Source organism: Cicer arietinum, chromosome 4, assembly GCF_000331145.2.
Source record: "Cicer arietinum cultivar CDC Frontier isolate Library 1 chromosome 4, Cicar.CDCFrontier_v2.0, whole genome shotgun sequence".
Taxonomy (NCBI): domain Eukaryota; kingdom Viridiplantae; phylum Streptophyta; class Magnoliopsida; order Fabales; family Fabaceae; genus Cicer; species Cicer arietinum.
Window position 1 is genome coordinate 61,436,991 of NC_021163.2, and position 18,471 is coordinate 61,455,461.

Genomic DNA, 18,471 nt, shown 5'->3' on the forward strand with positions numbered 1-18,471 from the left:
CTTTTAAAGTGAAAAATTATCTATTTTTAAAAAATAATAAAAATATCAAAATATGTTTTCATTATTTTTATAAACAAATTTTTGTTAGCAGTTTATTTAATCTCAATAACAATTATTTGGTGCAAAAGCATTTTATCAAAAACAAAACAAAACATTTTAAAAAATAAAAGTAAAAAATAGCTTTATAAAGTTCAGAAATTGGTTTAGTGAAGCATAAACATTTGTATACTATTTTAACGTTTTATAATATTATAATATATGAAAACAAAAAAATTAGAGAGAGAAATAGCATAACCGCGCGTGGGGGGAGGAATCGTAGGAGAAAGAAAGAGATAGAGAGTGTAGTGAGTGATGTAAGCAATCACAAAGTCGTGTTATGGTGATTATTTATAAATAAAAACTCTCACAATAGCAACACTACACACACTTTCTCTCTCTCATTTCATCGTTGAGTCTGAAAATCAGAAAACGACATCGTAGAATAATATGCAAGGTCTACGGCGTTACTCAAACGACGTGGTTCAACTAGACCTAGGGAGTCCCACAACAACAACAACCATGAGTACAACTACAAACTCATCTTCCTCTTTATCCATCGACGTTGACGAATCCGCCGAAACAAGAATCCAACGCCTCATATCAGAGCATCCTGTCATCATCTTCACACGTTCCTCCTGTTGCATGTGCCACGTCATGAAGAAGCTTCTTTCCACCATTGGTGTTAATCCAACTGTCATCGAATTAGATGATAACGAGATCGCTTCACTCTCTCACTCCGACGACCACGACGATCATCTTGCTTCCGCCCTCCGTAACCGCTCTCCCGCCGTCTTCATCGGCGGAACATGCGTCGGCGGTCTTGAATCCCTCGTCGCGCTCCACGTCAGCGGTCATCTCGTTCCTAAACTCGTTCAAGTCGGTGCTCTTTATGTATGATATCAATTTCAATTTCAATTTCAAATCAAATCCAATCAATTCTCCTTATATAATCTTTATTATTATTATTATTATTATTATTATTATTATTATTATTATTATTATTATTATTAGTTACCTAAAAATCCCCAAAAATATAACTAATTGTATAATTTTGGGTAGTCTATGTGAAATGAAATCTCAATTTCAATTTGTTTTTTTCATTGTTGTTATTGAAGTGTAGAGAGTGTGGGTGGTCAAAGGAGGAATAGAGAGTATTATTTGGGTGTGTGTGAATGGGACACGTGTTAGGGGAGAGCATCTATCATCAGTGTCACAACTTTGTTTATTTAGAAATTTAGTGCATCTTTAATTTCACGGTTAGTTTATTAAAATGGTGGTTTTGTGGTTAACAATGATTTATTATGATTTGAGAAAATTAAACATACACTTATCCTTTACTCTCTCATATGGTTGGGTCCCATTTTCTCAATTATTTTGCAATCGGATCCAACTCGTAGCTAGCTTGCCACTTTTGCTTGCTTTCACGGATCCTATTCACAACCTTATCTTTTTTCTTTTCATAAAAAATGAAGTACACTATTTTCTTTTGAATTGACACAACTAGCCATTTTTAAGATTGTATTTCAATTCATACACACTCCATATATAGAACTTTATTTTAAATTGCGGGTAATATTGCAAATCTATATATTTTAATTAAATTCAAACTCGTTTAAATTTAAAATTGTAGATGGATTGTTATTTTTAGTTTTAGTATTTATTTTTAATAGGATGGGTTGGTCTTGATTGGATATGTCAATTGCTTCCTAAGCTACTCTATCATACCAATGATAGGGACAATCATGAACGTCCAAAAGAGGTAGTAGCTTTTTTAATTTATTTTTTAGTTATTGACTTGTCCCCTGTAGGGGTTTTGCCGCTATGAAAGAAAGAGAGTTTTCTCAAAAGTACTACTTTGGAAAACCAGTTCATGACTGAACAAGCCTATGAAACAAATTATTTTTTTGAATTCTAACTCTTAATTACAACAATTATTAGTTATATCTTATTTATTTATTGATTGAACTCTAAATTACTAGATTTTTTTTTTTTAAATTAGAGGGTAAAAGAAATGCAACTCCAATTATTGCAAAACAAAGGCAATTTAAATATGTCACGGCACATTTCAATTTCAATTTCTTGTTTTTTATTCCTTGACAAATTTGTAAACATCCATGGAATCAAATCTCTTTTGCTATGTACCTCTAAAAAGGAATTAACATAACTACTTTAGGCACAGTTCATTACTTAATTGAGTTGTTATTTTCAAACAAGAATCCTTTTTATAAAAGCAGAGTTGGAATTAATTTGGGGCTTGGAATTGCAATTCCAACTCCTCCATGTTATATTCTTCTATTGACTATAAGTATAATTGATTTTATTTTTCTTTTCTAAAGATGATGATAGATAGTGACCTTAATGTTTTCACTTTAACCAAAACCTCTCTTTTTAAATTATGCCAAGGTGGTGTGATAATTGGTAATTAACTACCATCCGATCATCATATAAAGTTGTTGTTTCCTTAGTTTTGTTAAGGTTGCAAGTTGCAAGTTGTGAAAATAAAATAAAATATGTATCTTAATTTGAGTGGACACTGTTGGAGATATTTTAATAATTGTTATTGAATCTAGCATTCACAAAAAAGGTAAAAGCCCAGGTAGATTCAAAGCTAAAACAGGGTGCAAAGGACAAATTTTAAATTACTGTCATCATGCTAAGAGACAATATGGGCTGGTGCGTGATGGCATGCATGACTTCATCATCATAAACTTCAACTTCGACCTCAAGTTTTATATGTATTTTTAGTTTTCCGATTGATTCTAATTTAAACCAAAAATTCTTAAATTTTGACTTTAAATGTAATTTTTATAGTTAAATTTATTGTTATTCAACTTTTACGTGAATACATCTGAATTTAAATTATTTTATATTTAAATTACTTTTAACTAAAATTAATTTTATAAAAATTAATTTTTTCCATCGCATATAATCCAACAAATATATTATTTATTGATGAAATATATATAGTCTAAATTATTGGCGACAAAGCATTAATTACCACCATCAGCATATATGAGGAAAGAATAAAAAATAAAAACTTTCATTAATACCAATTACCAAGCCCACCCACAAACTAAAACTCAAATAGAAACAAAAAGAAAAAGGTTTGGCACTAAGAAGCACTGCCAATGCTTTCTACCTGCTTATACAGTTCTATAAACAAAAGGCACTTTGGTGATGATTCATTGATAAGCAAAGCATCTTAGAAGCTGGAGTACAACCAAAGGAGTATCTACGTGCTTTCTACCTATTTCTTAATCATACATGAGTATTTTTGTTGCACCATAAAGTACCATAAAATAAATCTAGTTTTAGTTTTAAATTGTAGTCGATGGTATGTTGTGATATTAATTTGATATTATGAATCTGATCTAGCTACAATTGCAGCCGTAATGCGTTGCTATTAGCATTCAAAAACTTTATAGTTCACCGGTAAAAAAACCCTATATATTGCAAGTTGCAACCCTTTTTTGATGATTAAATCTATGATTTAAGGTAATTTATAAATTAAAACTATGAAAAATATTATTAAAATTATGAAATTTGCCTCCTCAAATAATAGATATACTCATATACCATCAAGTTTATCAATCATAACTCTTAAAAATTAATCACTTTCAATCAAAGACATGTCTCGAAAAATATTACGTTGATCACTCAACACTAATAATATTAGATACATATAAACTAAAACAACATATTTAAAAAAAAATATATATATAAAATCTTAATTAAAGGAAACAGTAAATAAAAACTAGATGCAACACTAATAACTTAATTCCCATTCAACAACTGCATGATAAAGCTTTTGTGAGAATTCTTAGATATTTATTTATATATTTTAAAATTAGTTGCTAGTTTTAGAGTAGCTGAATTTTGTATTGTTATGATTATTACAATTCTATATAAAAATTATAATTGAAAAAAAACATTAAATAATGAGATAAATGTATAAGTAAAATAAATGATATGTTTAATTATAGTATAAAAAAGCTGCAAGAAATATAGGGTGAAAAAGAAAGGTGAAAATAGTTTATCCCAATTAAGGAAAAGGGTCCAAATTCCACTTCTTGGCAAGCGGGACCCAATTAGTTTTCCTTTAGGTTTGGAAAAGATGTGAAGGTGACGACATTCAACGATATCAACCACTACAAAATAACTACGGCCACACCCCAAGGGAAGTAAGTGAGTGGGTATTTATTTCATCATTTTCCATATTTTATATGCATTTCTTTAATTCAATATCATACCTGGCATGCATGTCATCACTTTCATTAGTAGCATTATTGGTGGGTCCCATTTTAGAATCTTACAGCCTAACGTAACAAGAATCTCCTAGTTATTCCCTTCCACACAACTATAATACTATATCAATCAGTTTCCATAATTTGTATTATCACCATTTTGATCCAAGATTTAGGTACATATAGAGTCAAGACTATATTATAAAAATATTTTATTATTGACTATCAATAGTGGGGATAGATTTTGTCCAAATAAAACATAGTGGGAATTATAAGCTTTCAGAACGACTAGCCCAATGCAGTATGCTGGGCCCAATTGGCCCGATTATATAAATCAGTTAAATTGGATGTTATTGTGCTGCAGCTGAAAGATAATGTGTGGGAAACAAATTCGTGGAAAATAGAGTAAGAGAACAAAATTTGTGGATTTGAGAAAAAATGACTAAAATGGTATCGAAGTATTTAATTTATTCAAATATCTCCTCAATCATTTAAAAATAAATTAAATTAAAAATTGTTATCATAGCATCTACTTTTAAAAAATTCAATCGTCTAATTTTCAAAAATTCAAATTATGATCTGACTTATTCACTTTTTTTTTAAAACCAGCTTTTCAAATGAACCTCCAAAGCCAAACGTTTCTTGTGTTGATTAGTGGAATATCCTCTTATAAATTGTTGTAACTTTTTTTTATTTAAAGAGAAATTAATTTAGTGCACGGTCTAACCTCACAAGGAAATTAAAACATACACATTGCATTTGGCATGTGTATGTTAGCTCAATGATGTAATGATACTAATAACCAATTTACAATTATGTCAGTTGGGATTTAAATCTCGATTTTTGATATTACAAATTAAAACTCTTACATAATACATACATACAATAATAAAGATGGAAACACAAATCAAAATAAATAAATAGTCTTAATCTCCATATCTTTTCTTAGGCACAGCTTATATTTTCCTCATGGCTAAACTCTGCTTGCTTCATACTCCAAGCATTAAGTTTTGAGATAACCACACTCTGGCTTCCATTGTTGAACACATAAAGATGTGCATCTTTTTCTATAGCCAATGAAGGATAAACTCTACTTGTTATGCAAGCTCTCCCTCCATCACCAAAACTCTCAATAATGGACTTGTCAATCTGCATGTTCAACACACACCCCATCATATTATATATATAAGACTACTATGCACATTATGAACAACACTTGTGATGACAAATTAACATACCAAGCTTCTTAGTGAAATTGTTTTGAGATTGGCATCTATGTCAAAGATAGTTCCATATGTGGTTTTATCAAGGTCCTGACGCAACGAAGACCTATAAAACGTACACAATTTAATTTCACGAACTTAATTAAAGGTAAGAGTTTCTTGCAATAAGAGAAATCACGTACTCGCATATCAAAGATATCTCAAACATTAAATAAAAATCAAACACTTTGACTTTAATAAATTGATTTAAAATATATCTTCGAATACGAATTGTCTAATCATTTATTAAATGATTGAGATTGAAAACTTTGTGACTTTAGAGGATCAAAATTTATAGCTGTAGTCTAAATAGGGTTTCAATCTCATTGAAAAGTAAAATTTAAGCACTACAAAATTAAGTTTGGAGAATATTAGAAATAACCTGCTCTGGTCACTGCACATTAGACATATATATCTATTGGGAGCTCTATATATTTGAAAAGACACTGCAGTTTGCTCTGTGAGATCCTTTGAAGCTAAAGCTAACAAACCAAATGGTCCTATTTTGCCACTTCTTGATTCATATTGTTTGCTACATAGTAGTTGAGGATCAACTTCACTTGGATCTAACCACTCACCACTTTCTAGTTCAGGTAGCTCAAACAACACTTCTACATCAACCTTAAATTCCAAACAAAAAAAAAATGCTTATCATTGATGTTATATTTTCTTTTTCTTCATAAAATTTGTCAATAAATAATATTTTGGAAATATGTTGCACCAATTAACTAATTACCTGTGATGCAGTGATACCTAAGACTTCAAGAGTTGATCCACTTTCAAGTTTCTGTTCTGTAATACTGATTTGTTTGTCTCTTAGATTTTCTAGCTCTTCAATTGGCCACTGCATCAATCTCTTCCCACTTTTATCAAGCCAAACTTGCCTTGGAATTGTCTACATTACCAAACAAGATTACTCATTCATCAATATGATACATTTCCACATTATGGACCTTATGAACATAGCCTTGAAAACAATTAAAGCTGCTGAAAAAACTAAGTGTCTGTTTAGTTCTGCAGTGTCTAAAAATGATTTTGAATGAATTGATTTTGGAAAATTCATTCTGATTAAAAGTGAGTTGAATGTAAAATGATTATGTTTGGATACATTCATGTCAAAATCAATACTAGAAAAAAATTACCTGTAGACCAGCCCATCCTTTCTCAATGTCATCTTGTGTAGTGTCAGACTCATTCACCCATCCCCACAATATCCTCCTATTCTTAGCATAGTCAAAAAATGACTTTGAGGCATAAAATTTACCATAGTCAAACCTTAAATCTGAACTAGTTCCTTTAAATTCTACATCAGGAGTAAACTTTTCCTTCTCAGAAACATATTTACCAACAAAATAGTAGTCATGCTGTATCCTTATATAGCTTATCTTCAAAACATGTCTAACACTTTGATTTTCCACAGATGTATCCACCCCATTTGTGCTATTTATATAAACAGGAAAAAACTCAGGACATTCACAAACTCCAGTGTCATCTGTTGCAAAAAAAGGGTTTGGATTCACAGTCCAATTAAGAAAATCATCACTTTGGTAGAGTATAGTCTTCCCTTCATCACCATTTTGAGCACCAATGATTACCCTCCATTTTCCATCATTTCCATGCCATGCAGTTGAAGGGTCTCTGAAATTATCCTTTTCAACTCCACTAGGTGAAGTCATGACAGGGTTTTGAGGATGTTTTTCCCATTCCCTTAAGAAAGGGTCTGATAGATTCTTTGGAAAAGCTAAGTTCTGAACTTGATGTTTATTTTTATCAATTCCTGTGTACAAAATAGCAGGTTTTTCACCTGGGAGTATAGTGGCTGAGCCTGACCAACAACTGTTGATGTCATAAGGCTCACTTGGCTCAATAGCATGATTTAGATGAATCCAACTTATGAGATCATAGGATACTGAATGAGCCCATATAATCCTATCACCAAATGTTGCTGCATAAGGATTATGTTGGTAGAAAAGGTGGTAAACACCTTTGTAGTACATAGGGGCTGCAAAGAGGTCAATTATAAATCAACACTAGTCATTTGAATAACATATCCAAAGTATGGATAAACAGCTTGATTAAGCACTTATAGTTACGTTCTTATCATATAAATACTTATGTATAAGTTATTCCTATAATAAAAGATAAGATAAAGTGAAATTATTTTTTATATAAGCTTTAAGCTGTTTTCATAAGCTATCTTGGAGAGGTTCATAAGTAGAAAATAGCTTATAGGCATTTGGATTTTGGACTAGTCATTTGGATAACATATACAAAATTTGAATAAATAGCTTAATTAAACACTTATAGCATAAGCGCATATCATATACTAGTAAATGGTTGTGTATGAATTATTTCAAAAATAAAAGATAAAATAAAACGAAACTGTTTTTCGTATAAGCTATCAGCTGTTTTCATAAAGCTATCGTATAGAGCTTATGGAAATAAGTTGAAAACAACGTATGAACATATCATAAGCTTTCCCAAACAATTTCAAAGTATTTATGCCGGTAGATAATGCTTAGTTTCTTAAATAAACCATTTGTTTAAATTTCAAATGCAACAGGAAAGTAACATAACAGTATCGATTCACATGCTTACCATTTGGATCTGCATAATGAAGTCATCCACTATCAATTTTCTTCAACATAAACATGTGAAATGACAGAGAAAATAATTAAGCTTATCAATAGTTTATAACAAAAGATACCAAAAAAGATATACCAGTTGATTTACTAAGAATTAGTGCTAAAAAAAAGATATTACCGTTCATCCAATATTGTGGGGGCTGAAAATGATAAGAAGTTCTGTAAGGTTGTTCATCAGGTAGCATGTACTTGATATGATCATCACTGTTACTATGTGTTGATGCCTTAATTCCATTGTTTAACAGAAAAGAAATTATCACAAAAGAAATTATCACAAGTAATAGTGATGCTGCAAAGTTTTTCATGATGCACAAGCATGAAAGGAGAAGAGGAAGGTCAACAAAAGCAAGATGGGTTTTGATTTAAGTTTGATCAGGGACTTTATATATGTAAATTAAATCAGAGCGTATGGTTAATATATTTATTTATAGTTGATCTGTCACTTTGTGGCAAGAGGACCAGATAGGAACAATGATTCCTAGAAACAAATTTAAAACCAATTACATTTTAGTACTACAACACCCATTGGGTAATTCCAACTGGAAATTATATTAAAAAGTGACATGCAAGTGAGAAAATAAGGTTTTATTTTAACTAACGAGTTCATATGTCAATCAGATTAAATTTTATTTTGATATTTAACATGACATTTTAAAGAATATGATTTTATATACATTCTACTTCAATTCTATTTTATAATAATATATTTAAATAAGTCCAAAACTAAAGAAGATTAATATGCATAAATTATTAAAAATTTAATATCTGACAAAAAAGATTAAAATTTAATATAAAATTTATAATAATAAAATATATTTATTCATTTAAATAGATCGACCTAATAGATTTAAAAATTTTATTGTATGACGTGTCCCGTAACCTTTTAACTAAATAGACTTCAGCCTTGTCTATTATCACCCATTGACAAGAAACAAAATTAGTGTTTTTTGTTTTCTTTTTATAAAAAATTACTATTTGAATCCAAGTATTTATAAATTCAGCAAAGCTTTTATTTTATAATTTTTTTTAGAGATTATTGATAAAATATAATTTTCTAATTTCCTTATTGGAAAAATGTATTTATATTATGTTTTCAAAATAAATAGGAATTAAGAAATCTAAATACTTTTTGCATCATTAAATCAATTTTTTATTAAAAAAATGGAGCTGAATTTAAAATATTATCCAAGTAGATTTGAAAACTTCATATAATTTATTTGTTTACTGGGAAGATGTTGATCTTCCTCACTAAACAAACATTTCAGAGTTGATTTCATTAGTCTCTCGTGTGACATGTGACTTCAATAATGGAGATCCTAATGTTTGCTAAACGCCATCTTATAGTCTTCTAATTAAAAATCTTAAGTCTCGTGAGAAATATATTTTTATTTTTGGCTGATTACACACATGAGTCGCAACATGGGCTTATGATAGAATTTTAGGCTGTAAAATAATGAAATTGATTAATAAGTAACAATTGAAAATTAAAAACCATGGCATTACACCTACCCAGGGCTACTCTTAGATTTTGGACATGTGAATTGAGAAGATAACGTTCTGCAATTGTTCTAAAGTTTCATAACACCTAACTTCAATTTGACTACCAAAATAACCATAAAAATTATTATATTTTGAAATATAAAGGATTAATAAAGTAGGTTGGAATTTGTTTCCTAATCAACAAAAGTGATATAAATTTTGGTTTTATCTACACACACATTGTTGTCATTTAGCATAAAAGCATGGAACATGGCAAGAGACACTCCTATCCTACCCACCACATATACTCTTTTGATCTCTTCCTCAAGCTCTAAATTAGAGTCTTAAACCCAAAGCAATCTAAATAAAAATAACAAAATGGTGTAAAAAAATCAACTTTTGTATTTTATTTTGAGAGAGGCATATAGTCAAAAAGAGAAAGAAGAAAAATAGAAGTATAATACATATACAAGGACAACGTAAAAAATTGGGTTTTCTGACACTACCGGAAGGTAGTGAATTTCACTCCATTTTTGGCTTCTGGAAGGGAAGTTCTGCAGAATGACCGCAACCATTAATATTGGCACTGCAAGAGGTTAATCAAAACTAATTGTTAGATAACACAGTGGATGGTATAGTAAGGAATGGATCAAACTCATGTGGTATGGAGGGCAACAGTACAATTGTTTTCCTCTAGTCATACTAGGATGCTGTCAACAAAAGGTAACTAAATAAACAATTGAAAATCTGATAAAAATGGTAAGCATACCATTTAGGTCTGCATGCCAATGGCAACCGTGCAGAAAATTTGTCACAAAACATGTAAGCAGTGATTCAAAACTGAAACAGAAGGAACAGATACTTGTAAACCAATAAAAAGTATGTGTGCTAAAAGTATATTGACAATTAGTGCTGCGGACATTACCAATCATCCAATTTTTTGGAGGCTAAAAGTGATACCAAGCTCTGTGTACGCCGTTGTAAGAGTTGATGGTGTGCGGAGAGGCATCCTTCCTTTGTAAGGTTCTTCGTGATGATAGCGCCAAGGTTATGTGAATGTCACCACCGAGAAGGCGAGAACCAGATTACAAGTGATTTGGCTTGATAAAGGACTAATCCATGCAATAATGCACTCAATGAATCTTCCACCTTCGTGGGAAGAGTCACTCAGATTATGTATAACTAACAAAAGACTGACTCAGATTTCAATAAACTAAAACCATGCCCATCCGGAGCTACATCTTTGTTAAAACTCAGATTACATATTTAAGTATCGAGTCAGTCTTTAGAAAAACCAAGAGAAAATAGTTGTTATATTCATATTCATGTGAATATCCAATTCCTTTTGCACTCTAATATATTAAGAGTACTATTTTAGAAAATACTTCTTCCAAACTAATTATATGTTCTTAATCTACATTTTCAAAAGTATTCCTGAATCAAATATTTAAACTACAAGAACCAAAATCCAACTAGAACTAAAAATACAATTTCATTGACTAACTAAATACTTCACTGTACCCTACACATCCCTGTAAAGTACACTTGAAATTTGAAACTTAAATGGCGATGCTAAACAGCAATCTAATTCACAAAATATATGCAAAAATGAAATAATTCATAGCAGAAATGTACCATGGCAAGCCTGAATCTTAAGCAGTACTAGCTTTAGCAGGATAGTTAAATGTACTATTCTTCAAAGAAAGCAATCACTCCAACCCTTAAAGTGGAAGCCGTAGATATATATAATACTAAATAACTAACAACATTACAATATAACACTATTCCTCAATTTAACATCAATTTGGGTACTAATTGATTCTTAAACCTCAATTTTGTGTCAATCATGCTTAACTTCATTTACAAAACAACAACAAGAATCAAGCCTTATCCCAATCAATCGACGCCATAACAACTTCATTTACAAAAAGAATCAATCAATAAATATAAAATCCATCATCTTCTTCTTCTTCATCCGATGTGTACTCGTCATCATCAAAATCCTCATCCTCGCTATACTCCAACATAAAATCTTCTTCCATTTCCTCACCCCCATGAAAAAACAACACATCACCAAAATCATTCATTGTGGTGGTGGTAGTGGTCCCCGTGGAATTCCTTCTCCTCCCTCTACTCTTGGGAACCAAATCCATATCCATAACCTCACCATTCTCAACAGCAGTCCAAGGAACCCACAAATCAGCATCTCTCCCCAAAACTCTATCAACATCTCCAACAACAACAGTCCCTAAATTAGCCTCCCTCGCCCTCCTCAACATATCGCTAAAATCAGAATCATCCGAAACCAAAAACAACCAATCAATGCCTCTAGTCATAGAATGCATAATCTGTTTCTTCAAAGCCCAATCAGCAGCCTGAGGTTTATCCTCAACAGTCTTAACAAAAACACCGGCACGCCGCAACTCCGAAGCTAAACCGTAACCAACTTTGGGAGTAACAATCCTCCTAACCGCATCGTTATACTTGTGGTCCCCACTAACAAAGCGTTCTTTATACTTCTGACGCTTCTTTCCTTTCAACGAATTCAAACGGTTAAGCTTCTTCTGACGCTCGCGTTGGTGAAGCTGTTTGAAGTGTTTTTTGAGATCTAAATTGGTTTTGCATTTTCGGCCGCAGACGGTGCAGACGTAGAGTTCGGAGGGATTGATGATTCCTTTGCGTTCGAGGATGTCGAGGTTTTTGCGTTCGCGGCGTTGGTTGAGGACCCATTGAGGAAGGTGGATGAAGGCGTGGCGGTTGGCGTAAGCGGAGAAGTCGGTGAGTTGGCCGAAACGTTCAGCTAGGGTTTTGAGAGAGAGTGCGGCTTCGTAAGGTGGACCACGTGGTGGTTTGTTGTCGAGGTCCCATAGTACGACGACTTTGTTTTGTTTTGGTTCGTAGGTTCCTTGTTTGGTTTTGACCATTTCGATGTCTATGGTGGTGGTGGTGGTGGTGGTGGTGGTGGTGCAGCATCTGATACGAATTGGGGTTTTTGTTTTGCGGAAGAAGGAATAATGAGAGTGAGAGTGAAGAGTGTGTGTTGGTGTTGGTGTTGCATTTGCGTAAAGGAGTAACTGTGAATTCATGATTTCTTCCTTCGGAAATTGATTTTAGTAGATAAGGTTATATGGATCCTTATGCTTAATTATTATTTTATTATATTCAAATACCGAACTTGGTTTAGTGGAAGACAACACATTATTTCTTTAATAACAAAACAAAACAAATTATTTCATGCATAGAAACAACACATACAAATTATCTAAATAAACAAATGTTGTATGATTTTCCAAATTCTTTTTGGCTATATTATATTTTCCATGCCAAACTCTGCTTGCTTCATACTCCAAGCATTTAGTTTTGAGATAACTACACTCTGGCTTCCATTGTTGAATACATAGAGATGTGCATCTTTCTCTATAGCCAATGAGGGATAAACTCTACTTGTTATGCAAACCTTCCCTCCATCACCAAAACTCTCAATAATGGACCGGTCAATCTGCATATTAATACCTCACAAGTATCAAACTAACAAGCACATGATGATAAAAAAAAATGAAGCACACTTGTGATGACAAATAAACATTACCAAAGTTCTAAGTGAAATTGTTTTCAGATTAGGATCTATGTCAAAGATAGTTGCATATGTGGTTTTTTCAGTCTCCTGCCGCAATGACGACCTGTAAAATACACACACAAAATTGTATATTTGCAGTGATTAAAAACAAAAACAAAATTACAATAACTAAAAACAAAAAATTATATATTTGTAAAATTATAAAAATAACCTGCTCTGGTCACTGCACATCAAGCATACATATTTATCAAGTGTTCTGTATATCCTGAAAAATATTGCAGTCTTCTCTGTCTGATCCTTTGAAGCTAAAGCTAACAAACCAAATGGCCCTATTATGCCATTTCTTGAAGCATATTGTTCACTGCAAAGTATTTGAGGATCAACTTCACTTGGATCTATCAACTCAGCATTTTGTAGATCAGGTAGCTCAAACAAGACTTCCACATCAGCCTTAAAAAGTTCATATATTAAATTAAAAAATTTCACAACAAAATCTAAGAAAACACACAACAATATTCATTAGTTTTGTTATGTACCTGAGATGCAGTGATACCTTGTACTTCAAGGGTTGATCCACCTAGGAGTGTCTCTCCTGTGATATTGATTTGATTGTCACGTAGTTTTTCTAACTCTTCAATTGGCCATTGCATTAATTGCTTCCCATCTTTATCAAGCCAAAACTTCCTTGGAATTGTCTACATTATTATTGCAGAGAAACACTAATCATTCATCAAATCTCATAAATATTATCTAGATCATGGTATTATAATATTAAGATACAAATGATTTTTCAAGGTTTTAAATCACTATCACGACAAAAGTCACATTATCCTGTTCAAATCTAGAAAACTAACATAACTAATAATTTACTAACAATTGTTTATAAAAAAATAGTCGCATCTCAATTCTTGATATTGCAAAAAGTTATAGTAGTTAAAAATGTGGTTAATGCAATATCAAATGCAATTGGATTGTGATTGAATAGACATCAAAAACCTTTATATCATCCTCCAAAGAGAGATCATAGGCCCTTTTTAAAACTTTAGTATAGTCCGAAAAGCAAATTGAGTTTAATTTTTAAGTAGTTAATGTAAAAAGTTTTGCATTGTCATCCCATATCAACCAAACACATGTGTGACTTTAGAAGTTGTTATGTTAAAAGTCAGATGTTTTTAACGATTTGAAAATTTTGATTGATTGACAATATAAAAACTTTTTACACCGACAATGTATAAAAATTAAATCCAAAGAAAATTATTATAACAAAAAGGAAATCCTATCATGGAACTAAAATAAAATACCTGTAAACCAGCCCATCCTCTTTCAATGCTATCTTGTCTAGAGTCATTTTCTTCCACCCAACCCCATAATATTCTCCTATTCTTAGCATAATCAAAAAATGACTTTGAAGCATAAAAATTTCCATAATCAAATCTTAATTCCTTCCAACTTCCAGTATATTTTACATCAGGAACAAACTTTTCCTTATCAGAATCAGACACATAACTCCCAATAAAATAGTAATCATGATGTCTACGTAAATAACTTATCTTAAAAACATGTCTAACACTTGAATTTTCCACAGATGTATCCACCCCATTTGTGCTATTAACATAAACAGGAAAAAAATCAGGACATTCACAAACTCCAGTACCATCTGTTGCAAAAAAAGGATTAGGGTCAACTTTCCAATCAAAAAAATCATCACTTTTGTATAGAATAGCTTTTCCTTCATCACCATTTTGAGCACCAATTACTACTCTCCATTTACCATCTTTTCCTTGCCATGCAGTTGAAGGGTCTCTAAAATTATCCTCTTCAACTTCACTAGGTGGAGTCATGACAGGGTTTTGAGGATGTTTTTCCCATTCTCTTAAGAAAGGGTCTAATAGATTCTTTGGAAAAGCTAAGTTTTGAACTTGGTGTTTTTTTCCATCAATTCCTGTGTACAATATAACAGGTTTTTCACCTGGGAGTATAGTTGCTGAGCCTGAGAAGCAACTGTTTATGTCACCAATAGAATCTGGTCTAATAGCATGCTTTAGATGTGTCCAATTGATGAGATCATAGGATATAGAATGACCCCATACCATTTTTTTACCAAAGGTTGCTCCATCTGGGTTATGTTGGTAGAAGAAATGGTAAACTCCTTTATAGTACATTGGTCCTGTCATTTGGCAAATAAATACTAATCATTAGTAATGATATGTGAATTTTACCTTGAATTCTAGAGCACATTGAAGAAACTCTAGAATATGAATTCTCATTAGTTTTGGTACACATAAAAACTATGGTCAAATTCATATTAGTTTGTATCATATGAGAACTAATCAATTAAAATCAGAGTAAATTACATTTCACTCCCTTAAGAAAAGCTTTAATTGCAAACCTATGCAATTGTTCGAATTCAAACTTGTAGTTGCATTGATTTCAACTTTTATATGTGTTTTAGATTTGGTTGACTTTTCTTAGACTTAAAATCACTCTAAATACATATCCTGATCCTGATGTGTTAAAATGTACACTCTCTTCCCTTGAAAAGTATTCATATAGAAAATTACAATATTCTCTCTTAAGAAATGCTTGAATTACACTCTTCTCTCTTAAGAATTAAATATGTATTACACTTTTATCCATTTTAATTAAATATTTTTATGATATCAATTGACTTTATTAAACCATAATTTAAGGAATTTTTTCTTTATGTCTTTCAATGTCAATGATAATTAACTATGAAAATTTTACTATTAATTTTATTACTTCACTATCGGGATCTAATGCAAGTAGTTGATATAATATTGTGTGAGAGCTGTAAACTCCAAAGTGTTGAATTTGATTTGTACTAAACTAGAAAATAATATAAAATTCAATTTCAAATAGCATTTTTTATCTGATTTTAAGAAATTTTATCATGATTTTTATTTTATCTTGTATTGCTACATATTACTAGTTTATAATATAGGGTTTACAATATATGTTAATGATAATGTGAATCAAAAATAGAGTAGAAAAAATGCATTAGAAATGTATTAATGTGTTTATCAAGGAGGGGTGTGTATATTTTAATATAAGAGGGAAGGAACTTTAATTTAATCATTTTTCGGGAGATGGTGACATGTAATTTTCTCTAACATATTGCATAAGAGGGGGAGTGAGTATATATTTTAACATTGTAGGAAGAGAATAGTGTAATTTAAACATGTGTAAACTACAAGAAAAATATATTTTAGAGAGTACCAAAAGTCATTGTAAAAGCTAAAAAAAAACATCACAAAACTGTCAATAGAGTTGGTAAAAAAACCCTCCCCTTTTGCCTTCTTGCTGATCATTGTTACGGTCGAAGCCTGATTTTAAAAAAAAATTGTGTGACAGTTAAAACCGCCACTAAATTTCTTTTTTCTCAAATTAATATGAGCTGGTTTTAGCCGTTTTGAATTTTTGAAAAATAGCAACGGCAGTTCAACTGCCGCTACTTTTTAAAAAATAGAAAAACTAAATAATAAATGTGTGGAGAAATGAGATGGACATTTAAATATATAGGGTTTATTTGTGGTATTAATCTGTCTATTTTTATCAATTTATAAAATTAATCATCTTTTTTTAAAATCTAATAGTTTTGATATTTTTCATATTTTTTTACTAAAACAATGGTAGTTGGACAATATTAAATAATGTGGCATATGAATCAATTAGATACATTAATTGTTTATATGTTATTATTTAAATTACAAAAATAAATAATTTCATTAGTTGAAACTAAAGTTTTTAGAGTCTTTTATAGTAATTTCATGAGTAGTAATCACTTAACACTATCATATCATATGTCATGTCGTTTAAAATATCTCAAATTATAATTTTTAATTAAAAATTAAATAAAAAGACCAAAACTATCGAATTTTAAAATATGAGAACTAATTTCACGAATTAGTGAAAATAGGAGAACAAAAATTACAATTAAACTAATTTATAAAAGAAAAAAAGAAAGTCCTAACTAATTTTCCTTGCAAAATAGTGGCTCCTTATCGAATTTAAATTTTTTCACAAGTCTTCTAAAATAGGGCTTAATAGAACTTTTTTTTACAAAAAAACCACCACACCATTAAAGTAGTCACTATAATCTTTTCCACTACTTTTATTATATATGTATTTATTGTATTGCAAAGGTTAAAATTATCGCTATTTTGTGAGCGCTTTGTGAGTGCCGCTATTTTTCGTTGCTATATCACCATTTTCTTGTATTGGTAATTTACTCCTATAGTTTGGAAAAGTCCTTATAAACAAATAAAATTTATAGAAAAATATTTTATAAGAAATTTTAGTTGTTAATATGTTATATTATTAGTCAGAGTTTAAACTTTGAATCTCCATTCCAAACTCTTTTAGATATGTCCTAACAGAGTTACTTGAATTACGTTTTGGAACCTTTAGTGAAGCTAAACGAGAGAGTTCAAAAAAAATTAGATGCATGAGATGATTTCAACTTTTACAAACATCTATTGTGGTTCCGAAAACAAGTAGTTAACTGCAAGATTTTTTCAATATCACTTTTAAAAAAAACGTTTTTATGATTTTTTATCCAAACTAAATCAAATTTATTTATTTTTCAATAAGCTTAAATCAATGGTATTACTGACTACTACTTGCTTATTCTCTTTAATTACACAATTTTTTCTAGGTGTGGTAACATATGAACTAGAGCTGGCTTGACGAAATTTAAATTTTATTATATTGGGCTAAAAAATCCTTTTAAAAATGGTCTTAAGAAATATTCGTTGGTATTGATGTTTTGTTTTTCTTTTTTTAATTAGAACCAGAGGGAGTATATACTAAGATCTTGTGAAAAAAAAAGTAAATAAATACATAAATTAAAAAGATGAAAGTATGAAGCTTACCATTAGGATCTGCATGATGAAGATAATGGTTTTGAATTTTGGTCAACAAAACATGTCAAATGATACAACAAAAAGTTAGATATAAACTAATATACTTAAAAAAAATTACACATATACTAAAAGTAAATGGACAATGAGTGTTTTAGATTTTACCATTCATCCAATTTTTTGGGGGCTGAAAGTGATACCAAGTTCTATATGGCTGATCATTATTGATGCTGTTTAGGGATGCATCTTTTGTAATGTTCTCCATGGTGATAGAGCTAAGGTTTTGGAATGTCAACAAGAACCAGATTGCAAATATGGTTTTGTTTGATCAAGGACTATTATATA

The 18,471-nt window shown here is 30.8% G+C and overlaps 4 protein-coding genes across 4 annotated transcripts; 1 reads left to right on the forward strand and 3 right to left on the reverse strand.

Moving 5' to 3' along the window:
• Window positions 1-392: 392 nt before the first annotated feature.
• LOC101500228 (glutaredoxin-C6) lies at window positions 393-1,293 on the forward strand. Its single transcript, XM_004498817.4, has one exon. The coding sequence runs from the start codon at window positions 487-489 to the stop codon at window positions 934-936; it is 450 nt and encodes a 149-aa protein (XP_004498874.1). The 5' UTR covers window positions 393-486; the 3' UTR covers window positions 937-1,293.
• A 3,812-nt stretch (window positions 1,294-5,105) lies between these two features.
• On the reverse strand, window positions 5,106-8,294 carry LOC101500539 (beta-fructofuranosidase, insoluble isoenzyme CWINV3-like). Its single transcript, XM_004498819.4, has 6 exons — window positions 8,144-8,294; window positions 6,688-7,547; window positions 6,282-6,440; window positions 5,928-6,166; window positions 5,522-5,612; window positions 5,106-5,432 (listed from the first exon to the last, which is right to left on the reverse strand). The coding sequence occupies exons 2-6, from the start codon at window positions 7,540-7,542 to the stop codon at window positions 5,229-5,231; spliced, it is 1,548 nt and encodes a 515-aa protein (XP_004498876.1). The 5' UTR covers window positions 7,543-7,547; window positions 8,144-8,294; the 3' UTR covers window positions 5,106-5,228.
• A 3,096-nt stretch (window positions 8,295-11,390) lies between these two features.
• Window positions 11,391-12,755, reverse strand: LOC101501064 (uncharacterized). Its single transcript, XM_004498820.3, has one exon. The coding sequence runs from the start codon at window positions 12,753-12,755 to the stop codon at window positions 11,607-11,609; it is 1,149 nt and encodes a 382-aa protein (XP_004498877.1). The 3' UTR covers window positions 11,391-11,606.
• Window positions 12,756-12,804: 49 nt separating this feature from the next.
• On the reverse strand, window positions 12,805-18,465 carry LOC101501378 (beta-fructofuranosidase, insoluble isoenzyme CWINV3-like). The gene is made up of 7 exons (XM_004498821.3): window positions 18,292-18,465; window positions 18,139-18,147; window positions 14,548-15,413; window positions 13,783-13,941; window positions 13,458-13,696; window positions 13,259-13,349; window positions 12,805-13,168 (listed from the first exon to the last, which is right to left on the reverse strand). Exons 1-7 carry the CDS (start codon window positions 18,389-18,391, stop codon window positions 12,974-12,976), a joined length of 1,659 nt encoding a protein of 552 aa, XP_004498878.1. The 5' UTR covers window positions 18,392-18,465; the 3' UTR covers window positions 12,805-12,973.
• Window positions 18,466-18,471: the final 6 nt, after the last annotated feature.